General features: G+C 33.1%; 1 protein-coding gene across 1 annotated transcript in view; it reads right to left on the reverse strand.

Annotated features, from left to right (window-relative positions):
• LOC141346170 (uncharacterized) overlaps positions 1-12,911 on the reverse strand; it is a 56,457-nt gene that overhangs the window by 14,461 nt on the left and 29,085 nt on the right. The window contains exon 2 of the mRNA XM_073851082.1: positions 4,845-5,016. Coding sequence (XP_073707183.1) covers positions 4,845-5,016 — 172 coding nt within the window. The remainder of the gene's footprint in view (positions 1-4,844; positions 5,017-12,911) is intronic.

Genomic DNA, 12,911 nt, shown 5'->3' on the forward strand with positions numbered 1-12,911 from the left:
TAAAACCTATTCACAAAGCTGCTGAGACAAACTTTTACTAAGGAATTGAGAGAAGTCTTAAACTAAGAGTAAGGGCGGGGTTGACCTCATTACTATGGATGATGTCAGCATGCTTATTAATTATGCACACAGTGATTGGTTGATAGGGGAGGGGTCTCTGTCAGTCATTTATTCATAGAAATATTGTAGAGTGCGATATAATGGTGCCATATTCAAATAAAGTTTAAAAAAATTCAAATTCAACACATTCAAATGAAGATTTTAAAATGCAGGCTAAGTGTGATGAATTAAACAAATTTATGTTCAGCTGATTGTCAGGCTTTTACATGTGTGCTTCTTTAAACAATTAGCAAATATGCATATATAAACAGTGTTTGACTTAACAGAGTAAAATAGTCATGGCTCATAGTAAACGAAAAATGTAAATGAAAACCAAACTGGAAGCTGTTACTGCCCAGCTAATTAATGACAAGAAGATGCGTGGGAAAATGTATGTGTGCAAATAAATGCAGCGTGCTTCTTAAATGTTTACATTCCAAGGCAGATTGCCGGCAACAGCCATTTTAGCCCTGCTAAAAAATAAATAAATAAAAGAAAAACAATCACAGAATTTGTAATGGTTACACTGGTTAAAAAGGGAATTGTACTGGTTTTAATGGTAACTGTAATGGTGCCTGTTGGAAATTGGTCACCTTCTATTGTTGGCTTGTTAAAATCAGTAAATCCTAATGGAACATGAACCAAAACCATTTTTTAATGGTTAAAATGTTGATGGTTTGTAATGTTTATAATGGTATTTATAGTGGAAACCAATAGCATTTCTGTGATGGTTTCTATTGAGTTTTTTTTTTCAGCAGGGAGGATAGTTTGTGATTTGGTCTTAGTGACTTACAGGAGTTCACTTCTCCTAACATTTCACAGATTTAGGAGCTAGTTTTACTGCCAAAACGCTCTGTGAAATACTTCTAAATTTAGGACTGACACACCTATTATTTTACAGATTTTCTCCTAAATCGGCAGGTTATGAGCTACTTTTAGTCTTAAGATGTTTTGAGAATACGAGCCCTGATCAATTACTACTGTTTATTGATTATTTATAACAATTCAAAAAGACTAATACTTAAATGAAACTCTTAAGAGGAACATATTTTCAGATTATCAGGCTTTTTTATTATTATATTAGTAGCTATTTGGACTTAAGTAGAAGCAACTATATGTGACCCTGGACCACAAAACCAGTCATAAGGTTAAATTTTACAAAACTGAGATGTATACATCATATGAAAGTTCAATAAATAAGCTTTCTATTGGTGTATGGTTTGTTAGGATAGGACAATATTTGGCAGAGATACATCTATTTGAAAATCTGGAATCTGAGGGTGCAAAAAAATCAAAATGCTGAGAAAATCACCTTTAAAGTTGCCCAAATTAAGTTCTTAGCAATGCATATTACTAATCAAAAATTACATTTTGACAGGTTTACAGTAGGAATTTTACAAAAAAATCTTCATGGAACATGATCTTTACTTAATTTCCTAATGATTTTTGGCATAAAAGAAAAATCAATAATTTTGACCCATACAATATATTTTTGGCTATTGCTACAAATATACCCCAGCGACTTAAGACTGGTTTTGTGCTCCAGGGTCACATATTAAAAAAAAAAAAAAAAAAAAATACAACACAGGTTTTAAAAATGTAGATGCATTCTCGTTTAAAAAAAAAGTGCAAATGAAAGAAAACAAAAATGCAGGATTTTCAAGGTTCATTTACAAAAAAAAAACCTTGAAGATGGAATGCAAGTGTGAACAGGTTTTAGCAATTGAACAATTTACATCAAGGTGTTTTTCTCAGCATATATGTGAAAAAAATCTATCCGAAAACAACATGTCTAAGAACTTGTCACGTTTTAAACTAGACTTAGATTGACTTACATTTGAATGTGCAAAAAGCTTTTTTCCTACCCGCCCTTAAAGTGCTTAAGCTTAAACAGATTTGTAAACTTATTTGCATATTCCAACAGAAATCAAACTTTGTTTAACAGATCGTCCAGGAGATGGCTCCACCTCTGCGGAGCGCACGAGAGATGCGCGTGTCTGCGAGCGTTCGCCTTTAGTGAATGTGCTGACACCTCGTTTCTCTGTTTGTATTGCGATCATGAATTCCACAAAGTAGAGCGGAGGAGAGAAAGGGAACAGAGAGAAGAAGAAAACGTCCAAAAAAGTTGACCATGCCTCAAAGAAACTGACAGAATAGCAGACGCTACATAGAAACAAAAGAGACAAAAGTCACTGAGTCATTCAGACAATGAGAAACGAGTGAGTGGAATCAGCCAGATGGACTGAGAAGAGGTAGAGTCATGGGAATGGGGGAGGAGGGCCTAACTGGCACAGGAAATGGTTTGGCTATCTTACAGGAAACAACATCTACTTTAGTAGTCATCTCCGGGGAGCATTCCTGTCTGTGCGTATAGAGGGCGACAGCGCTGGGAGGGGAAGAGAGAACTCAAGATGCAGGTGATGATGAAACTGAAAAATGATATTCTAAGCTTAGGAGAAATATTCCCCCTAAAATTAGCTGACAGATGTTTAAATAGTAATCCCAGCCTGCTTACTTCTATACGATGAAAGTGCATGAGGGCTGGAGATGTTAAAGACGTTTACAAATAATGTACTCACCTCCTTGTCATCCAAGGTGTTCATGTCTTTCTTTCTTCAGTCGTAAAGAAATTATGTTTTTTGAGGAAAGCATTTCAGGATTTTTCTTCATATAATGGACTTCTATGGTGCCCTGAGTTTGAACTTCCAAAGTGCAGTTTAAACGCAGCTTCAAAGAGCTCTAAACCATCCCAGCCGAGGAAGAAGGGTCTTATCTAGTCAAACAAATTGACAATTTATATACTTTGTAACCTCAAATGCTCATCTTGTCCCGTCTCTGCTATGTAATCCAGGTCAATACAGCACAGTTAGGGTATGTCTAAAAACTCCTATCTCGTTTTCAACTTAAAAATCATCCTACAATGCTGTTTTACTTTTTTTTGTAAAGGGTGTTTGATCTTCTTTGTGTGTTCGCTTTGTCAACACTGGGTTGGTTCTTCGGCAGCAATGCAGATTTAAAAGTTGGGGAAGAAAATGACATTTCACAGTTTTTCGACATACCCTAACTGCATTGACCCAGATTACACAAACTATGCATATGACGAGACAAGAACGAGCATTTGGGGTTAAAAAGTATAAACATTCTAAAATAACTGATCATTTTGCTAGATAAGACCCTTCTTCCTCGGCTGGGATCGTTTAGAGCCCTTTGAAGCTGCATTTTGGAAGTTCACTATATAAAGAGAAATCCTGAAATGTTTTCCTTAAAAAACAATTTCCTTATGACTGAAGATAGAAAGACATGAACATCTTGGATGACAAGGGAGTAAGTACATTATCTGTACATTTTTGTTCTGGAAGTGAATACTCCTTTAAGCTTCAAAAACGATTTGTGCACTATAGTCTTCTGAATATATACTATTACTTAGTTTGATAGACAGAGCAGTATATATATATCTATAATTTAATTTAATATGTAACTTATTGCTGTCAACCAAGCTTAAAGGGAGGTAAAGAAAAACTAAATCATGGATATGAATTGTAGTTTATGGTTAACAGGCGGAGTTCACTTGCAGAAAAAAAAAATACCAATAACGTTTTTTGAGTAAAACATTTTAGGATTTCTCTCCATATAATGGACTTCTATGGTGCCCCTGAGTTTGAACTTCCAAAATGCAGTTTAAATGCAGCTTCAAAGGGATCTAAATGGCTTATCTAGCCAAACGATTGGTAAAAATGGACAATTTACATACTATTTAACCTCAAACACTCGTCTTGTCTAGCTCTGCCTGAACTCTGTGTATTCCAGCTCAATACAGTTAGGGTATGTTGAAAAACTCCCATCTCATTTTCTCCTCCAACTTCAAAATCGTCCTATATTGCTGCAAAGGTACTGACCCAGTGTTTACAGTGTTTTAGCATGGAAACAAGGTCAAACACCCTTACAAAAAAAAAAAAGTAAAACAGCGATGTAGGATGATTTCGAAGTTGGAGGAGAAAATGAGATGGGAGTTTTTCAACATACCCTAACTGTCTTGACCCAGGATCTCATGCAGAGCTAGACAAGATAAGCAGCTGAGGTTAAAAAGTATATAAAATGTACATTTGTTTAAAAAATAACTGAGCGTTTCGCTAGATAAGACCCTTCTTCCTCAGCTGGGATCTTTTAGAGCCATTTGAAGCTGCATTTAAACTGCATTTTGGAAGTTCAAACTGAGGGGCACCATAGAAGTCCATTATATAGAGAGAAATCCTGAAATGTTTTCCTCAAAAAACTATTTCATTACGACTGAAGAAAGAAAGACATGAACATCTTGGATGACAAGCGGTAAGTAAATTATCTGTACGTTTTTGTTCTGGAAGTGAACTACTCCTTTAAATGGTATTTTGATGGGGTCACTTGTATATGCAAATACATTTATTATCCCAGTATGCACTCACTTTTGTAACATGGGAAAAGCTGCAGAGACATTCTACTAAATTCTGAATTGGCATGAGGGTCACTAAATGAATTCTTTTCATTTTTGGTCAACATTATGAAAAAACCACACTATTGTGATGCTGGTTTTTAGCTGTGGAAAAAAAATAATTGTTGAAAACAGTCGCAAACTATTTTAAAGTGTGAGCTGTAGGAAAAGTTCTTCTTGTTGCCCTGAATGTGTCAACTCTCTGCAGTGTAACCTTCAATGAAAAACAGTTTGTTTGTTGCAGCCCCACGCTGCATCCGGCTGACTGTAGTCTGTTTACCTGCTGGTCGGTCTGCATCTTGCGTCCCACCACTCTGAAGGCATTATTGCTGGGGTTGTGGTAGATCTGGACCCTGCTGAAAGCTTGGGGACCCGTGCCTGCCGGGACCCACTTCTTATTGCCATCATCGTAGATCATCACAGTGGCCCGTGCCTGACAGATACTTGACTCACTGTACATATAAAAGAAAAAAAGAGAGAGAGAGACTTTAAAAACATTTACAGCATCACCATACCAGATCGATAAAAGAGAGAAAAGCAAAAGAGAAACAGGCATTGGCTACAGGGAAAAGAAAGACAAACTGAGGGGGAAGAGACACTGAGGAATAATGAACAAAGGGACAAGTGTGGTTAGAAATGTGTGAGGTAGGAGGAGAAGTCTGTCTGATCGAAACAAGCCCAGCAAGTACCAACAATAGGCGCAGACAAAGACAGGAAGTGCTCAACATTCCGCTGCTCAGGAGAGAAAGCAGGTTCTAGAAACTTCAAACTGACCGCGTTTCACATTCCCCCACATAAACATGCAAACACATCCAGTTCTTAAAGGAACAGTTTCAACAGAAATTCTGTGATTTACTCAGCTATGTTTTGATGTATATCTGCCGTATTCACATGTGGGTAAGAAGTGGTTGACCAATTTGGATATTTTGATGGCTAATGCCATCATCCTAAAGAGCAGGGTGGAAGATGACCAATATATAATGCCAATAGAGGCCTATAAAGTATCACACTATATAAAGTTACTTTTAAAAGTAACGCATTACAATATTAAAATATCCCTAAAAAAGTAACGAATTACGTTACTTAGTTACTTTTTATGGAAAGTAATGCGTTACGTTACTTTTGTGTTACGTTTTAAATCTGGCCAGGGCTTGCTTGTTTGTTTTTAATATAAAAAGTTCTATTTTTGTCAAATGTAAAAGCCTTTTCACACCAAAAGCCTCAGGCTTAGAGAAAAGTAAATTCACGTCTGTAGAGTAGACCGCAGAAGAAAAAATGTCAACTCTTCAGCAATAAAACAAAAGGAAAACAAATAGATTATCATCAAACGTTAATAAAATGGGATTACATAAAGGATATTTGTATTATTTAACATATTTAATTATTACAGGTTTGCATTGAATTTCACAGTTTTTATTCATTTTGAGGAACACTGTATCTGTTTTTTTAGTGAGTGAGATGAATTATTGCACGTTCATGTTTATTCTTACTCACAATTTCCCTCAACAAGAGGACAGGAGAGCTTTAAATCAATAAATAGGGGAAAAAGTAACTGGCGTTACTTATTTGAAAAAGTAACTCAGACATTTTCTTGTCAATTAATGCGTTACTTTACTAGTTACTTGGAAAAAGTCATATTATTACGTAACTCAACGTTACCCCCAACACTGGTTTGGTCATTTTTTACAGAAATGTAACCATTTAATTTACTTTTTTTTTTACTGAATCTTACTGATAAAACATTTGAGATCATATCAAACACACAACTGGTTTAGAACTCTTGACTTTGATTGTTTTGTGCGATTTCTGTGTGAAATGCATAATGCCCTATAAGATTCTCTTTTAACTTTTTTTTCACAAATCTTGCAATAATCTGTCAACTACACTGCAAAAATGCTTTTCTTACTTAGATTTTATGTCTTGTTTAATTCTAAGTCTAATTCTTAATAAATATCTATATTCTTAAATCAAGAAGGATTTTCTAGACGAGTAAAAATTATCATCTTGTTTTCAGAAAACAACTAGTCAAAATTAAGTATGTTTTTGCTTGCAAAAAGCAAAACAATCTGAAAAATGGGGTAAGAAAAATAATCTTGTTTCTATTTGAAATAGGATTAGAAGATTATTATGCTTGTTTTAAGCAAAAACACTTAATTTTGACTTGTTTTTTCTGAAAACAAGAAAATAATTTTTACTCATCTAAAGAATTCTTCTTGATTTAAGAATCTTTAGATATTTTGGCTGGAAACAACAAAAAAATCAAAGTACGAAAAGCCTTTTTTGCAGTGTTTTTTCTCGCTCAAAATTACCGAAGCAGAAGACGGAAATTTCATTTTCAGGTCTATGCTCAAAAAGATGTTAACAGGTAATAAATGGCTTGAAGATATTCCATACATTTGATTTAGCATCATAACATCTTCTAAAAATCTTACAAAACATTATTAAACTAAAATGTACATTTTTTTCACTAGATAAAAAAGGGGAAAAAAAACATGCATAATTTCTGAGATCACATTTATTTTACATAACATTTACTAAAAATAATAATAATAAAAAAAGTAATTTGATATTGGTTAAAAAAAAAAAAAAAACACTTATCAGCCATACAAAAAGCTTATTTTCATTTCGTGTAAAATCAACCAAACTTCCCCGGCACAAATTTTTGATTTTGCTAATATTTATTCTGAGGAAAGATAGACATATAGTGATGAAAGCCAAAATATTAAATGTCATGGATGAATATTTACTGAGTAATACAGTATTTTGTAGAGGGAGGTCAAAATGGCAATTTTCACCAGATTACAGGGGGGTAAAAATGACTTCAGAAAGATGGCAGCATTATTATCTTACTTTTACACATAGACTGGTAGTTATATTAGTAAAATCTGTTGACTTTTGCAATTTTTGTTGCATTATGTGCCAATGGTTACCAGTCAAAATTGAATAAACATCACTTTTTAAGCTTTTCTCCAAAGTCTGCATGCTTGTTACTCAGGAAGTATTAAAGATATTGGAATGTTCTTTTAGATATTGGGTCTTAACAAACTTTCCCTTTGGTATCTTTATTTTTAATGCCCTATAAGATTCGGTTCTAGAGATATTGGAACTTCAATATGGCTCCAGAAGTAAGTCTTTCAAATGTACACATTTTCAGTGGTCAAAAACCAAATGTGGGTCAGTTTGAAAAAATACAATACTTCTTTTATTTTGAAGAGGAATGTCTGATGAACAAATAACGTTAAAACCAGAGATGTTTCTCATTTATTTCAGTCAAGACAACTGCATTGAACACACCAGTCTGAGTGTCATACATATTTTTTTTCCAAGGTTAGCTTGCCTATAACTCAAGAAGTATTAAAGATATCACAATATGATTTTAGATTCTAATTCTTCATAATGTAATGACATTTATATTTTGGCTTTCATCACTAAACATGTCTATCTTTCTTCAGAATGAATATTAGCAAAATCCAAAATTTGATTTGAGTTGACACTGAATGACTGAGTTTTCGATTTGGCTAAACGAATCCTTTCAGTAACCCACTGAAAAATATATATGGGTCAAAAGATGAAAAAGGGTTTAAGCATAAAAACAAGAAGTGTAATACTGCTTTAAATTGTTGTTGTTTTTCCCAAAAAATATTAAAACATTTTCTGTTTCTTTTCATTGCATTTTTGTTTTAGTTGTTCTGAGCAAAAAATAAATATCATACATTTTTCCCGAATTTACAGAAGACCCACTAAAATGTCATTCAGTGTCAGTAAAATTTTATATGCTCCCTTATTTATTTCTATATTTTAATATGCACAAGTCAGAATGAGCATGTTGTTTGAATTTTTACGTAAATATTGTGTTACACTGAATGACAATGTAACATTATTTCAACCATATTTTGACATTTTATTCTCCCAAAACGTTTGAAACCTTAAAAGTAGACACTTTACTTACATTTAATGTGCTTTCTATGGACATAAAATCACTTTTGTAAATTTTGTAAAATGAGGACAACTTAACATCTTTGACCCATATATAAATGGATTTTCAAAGTCAAGATCTGGCTACTGGGAGAAGGGTAAAATCTATTTGTAAAATGCATTAACAAAAAATAGTTTAATAGTTTTTAATAAACAGTATTCAATTTTTAAAAAGAGGGGAAAAGGTTTTAATGAAGTAAAAATGTCTGTGACATAAAATTGTCCAAATGCTTGTATTTAAAAGTCTATTTTCCTCATTCTCTCCCTATTTTTTTTCCAAACTGTGATACAATCTTTTCTTCCCGTTTCATCACACAGAAGCCACAGCCCACTTCCTGCTCCAAGAAATGCCGAATAAGGACTGACTGTAAGGTCTGCCGAGACACACACACACTACTCCTTGAGCCCAGATGTTGATTGCTATTTGAAGGGGAGCTTAGGTTAACCAGATGGAAGGAAAGTCAGGATAACAGAAATCACAGGGAAAAAAAACAGAGGATAAGTGAAGGAGGAGGGAGATGAGGATGAGCTTGGCTTACATTTAGCCATACTGTTATGAGAAATAAATACATTTTTAATATGGGAAGGCCGAGCTGGAACTAGGGACGAAACTGAGTGTGCGCAGTGAATTATTCATGAAGAGAAAGACACGCGCACACACACACACACACACACACACACACACACACACACACACACACACACAGTACATAAACAATGGCCTTCATGGACAGATGGGAAGCAAATGCAAACTGTATGAAGCACACATGAAACAGATCTAATATATTTCACAACATGAACAGGATTATTCCCTCTTGACCCAATGCAAAATTGGGAATACAGAAAAATGTACATTTTGCATAAATTTGAGTTCAAGCCATATTGTGCCAATTTAAATTTAATAATAGCCAGAAATATTACATTTTGGCAGATACTACAAAATAAAACATTATAAATAAATAATAAAAATTGCCCATTTTTTTACTCTTTTAACTTTTTTTCCACTAATCTTGCAATAATCTGTCAACTACACTGGAGAAGAAAAAAAAAAACGCTTTTCTTACTTCGATTTTTTGTCTTGTTTAATTCTAAGTCTAATTCTTAATACATATCTATATTCTTAAATCAAGAAGGATTTTCTAGACGAGTTCAAATTATGGTCTTGTTTTCAGAAAAACAAGTCAAAATGAAGTGTGTTTTTGCTTGAATCAAGCTAAATAATCTGACAATGGGGTAAGAAAAATAATCTTGTTTTCTGTTTGAAACCTCATTGGCAGATTATTTTTCTTGTTCTAAGCAAAAACTTAATTTTGACTTGTTTTTTTCTGAAAACAAGAATATAATTTTTATTAATTTTTTGCAGTGTTTTTTCAAGGTCTAAGCTCAAAAAGTTAACTAGTAATACAACTAAGCAAATGCAAACAGATCTCATATATTTCACAGCATGAACAAGTTTATTCCCTCTTGACCCAATGCAAAAATGGGAATACAGAAAAATCTACATTTTACAGTTGCATTCTTCTCAGTAAATGATTTTGCGTAAATTCTCACAGACATTTATTTATATTTTTTATTTATTTAAGTTTGAGGTAAAGCCATATTGTACCAATTTAAATCTAATAATAGCCAAAAACATTCAATTTTGGCAGATACTGCAAAATAAAACAACAAATAATATTAAAAAAATGATTTTTAATTTGACCAATAATGGATGGTTAATCATTTCTTTTTATTTAAATGGACAATTCTGCCTGATACCCATAGGTTTTCATTTAGGTAGGGCTAAAGGCATTTTTCATGGACTAAAATCACACTATTTATTATTAATTTATTTATTTGACAAACTGTCAAAATAAAGACAAAACACATATTTTAGGAATCTACAGCATTTTTGTTTAAACCTAAAAATAACAAACTGAAAATAACTAAATAGTATTTATTCACTATTTATTCATTCCTGCTGGCATTGATTTATGTACTTTTTCACTTTTTAATTGGGTATCTGAAGAAAAAAAACACTTGCAGTCAGGACAGTTGGACATTGCGGTGGATCAGAGGTAAAAAATTATATTAATACTGTTCAGTTTCTTCCACAGACTGATTGTTTTGTGTGTTAACACCTCAATTTATCGTCATGAGCCGCAGGGTTTAATTTGGTTTTGTCTGTGTGTGTTTTTTTGACTCTCAAAACCGTGGAGTCCATTGACTGCCATTATATGACTGACAGACTGCAACAGTTTGAGTTAAAAAAAAATGTTCTACTAAAGAAACAAAGTCACCTACATCTTGAATGCCCTGGGGGTAAGCAGATAAACATCACATTTTCATTTTTGGATGAGCTATACCTTTAAGTATGCAGATCTCTAGATATTATCAGCAGTTTAAACAGCATACTTTAAAAATACACACTCCACCTTCGAACCAAAAGTTGCCAGTTTCCTAGTAATGAATGAGTTAACAGGAAACTGCAAAGCACAGCTGAAGAAATGTCTGTATAAGGCTGTGCAGACAGCTGCCCTTGAACACTAACAAGTAGAGTCAAGCCCACTAATGTGTCTCAAACTTTCATCTCTCCTTTAACGTCTCAAATATGTTCTGTTCCTCTTCGCTCACCTGGTTCTCCAGCTCCACGACGGCACAAAGGAGGAAGTTAAGGGCTGAATGGTCAGAGCGTAATTACAAGTGACTCACTGAGGATAAGATACGACAGAGACTGGCAGATGAGTGTTTGGACAAAAGAAGAAAAGAATGTGAACTCAAGAGACTCATGGGACTCGAAGGGTCTTTCCCTCAACAGAATGTGTCATGCTTTATAGCTGTTTAGATCAGCTGTCAAGTCTTGCTTACACAGTTTTAACTCTCTACCAGGTTTGAGTACAATTTAATAAACGCTCACACTACTCTGTCCTCTGGTCAAACAATTACTGAACAGTATAAATACACTGCAAAAAATGCTTTACTCACTTAGATTTTTTGTCTTTTTTCCAGTCAAACTATCTAAAAATTCTTAATTCAAGAGTCAAAATAATAGTTTCATTTTCAGAAAAAAAAAAGGTCAAAATGAGTTGCATTTCTGCTTTAAACAAGCCAAATAATCTGCCAATGGTATAATAAAAATAATCTTTTCTGTTCAAAATAAGATTTTTTTTGCTTACCCCATTGGCAGATTATTTAGCTTGTTCTAAGCAAAAACTCACTTAATTTGGACTTTTTCTGAAAACAAGAAAATAACTTTTACTTTTCTAGAAAATCCTCCTTGATTTAAGAATTTTAGATATTTCGGCTGGAAACAAGACAAAAAAAATAAAGTCTTAAATAAGAAAATTTTTTGCAGTGTAGAAATAAACTGGGTACACTGCAAAAAAATGCTTTTCTAGCCTAGATTTTTTTGTCTTGTTTCCAGTCAAACTATCTAAAAATTCTTGAATCAAGAGTCAAAATAATAGTTTCGTTTTCAGAAAAAAACAAGTCAAAACTAGGTGCATTTTTGCTTGAAACAAGCTAAATAATCTGCCAATGGGGTAAGAAAAATAATCTAATATTCTGTTTGAAATAAGATTTTTTTGTTTACCCCATTGGCAGATTATTTTGCTTGTTCTAAGCAAAAACTCACTTAATTTGGACTTTTTCTGAAAACATGAAAATAACTTTTACTCATCTAGAAAATCCTTCTTGATTTAAGAATTTTTTAGATATTCTGGCTGGAAACAAGGCAAAAAAAAATAATCAAGTCTTACATAAGAAAGACATTTTTTGCAGTGTGGAAATATAAACTGGGTACACCGCAAAAAATGCTTTTCCTACTTGTTTTCTTGTTTCCAGCCAAAATATCTAAAAATTCTTAAATCAAGAAGGATTTTCTAGACGAGTAAAAATAATTGTCTAGTTTTCAGAAAAAACAAGTCAAAATTAGGTGTGTTTTTGCTTGAAACAAGCTAAATAACCTGACAATGGGGTAAGAAAAATAATAATCTTGTTTTCTGTTTGAAATAAGATTTTTTTTGCTTACCCCATTGGCAGATTATTTTGCTTGTTCTAAGCAAAAACTCACTTAATTTGGACTTTTTCTGAAAACAAGAAAATAACTTTTACTCGTCTAGAAAATCCTTCTTGATTTAAGAATTTTTGATATTTTGGCTGGAAACGAGAAAAAAAAAAAATCAAGTCTTACATAAAATAATTTTTTGCAGTGTAGAAATAAACTGGGTACACTGCAAAAAAAATATTTTCTAGCTTAGATTTTTTGTCTTGTTTCCAGTCAAAATATCTAAAAATTCTTAAATCAAGAGTCAAAATAATAGTTTCGAAAAATAATCTTGAAAAAAATAATCTTGTTTTCTGTTTGAAATAAGATTTTTTTTTTTTGCTTACC

The sequence above is a fragment of the Garra rufa genome, chromosome 11 (genome assembly GCF_049309525.1).
Source record: "Garra rufa chromosome 11, GarRuf1.0, whole genome shotgun sequence".
In the NCBI taxonomy this organism is placed as follows: domain Eukaryota; kingdom Metazoa; phylum Chordata; class Actinopteri; order Cypriniformes; family Cyprinidae; genus Garra; species Garra rufa.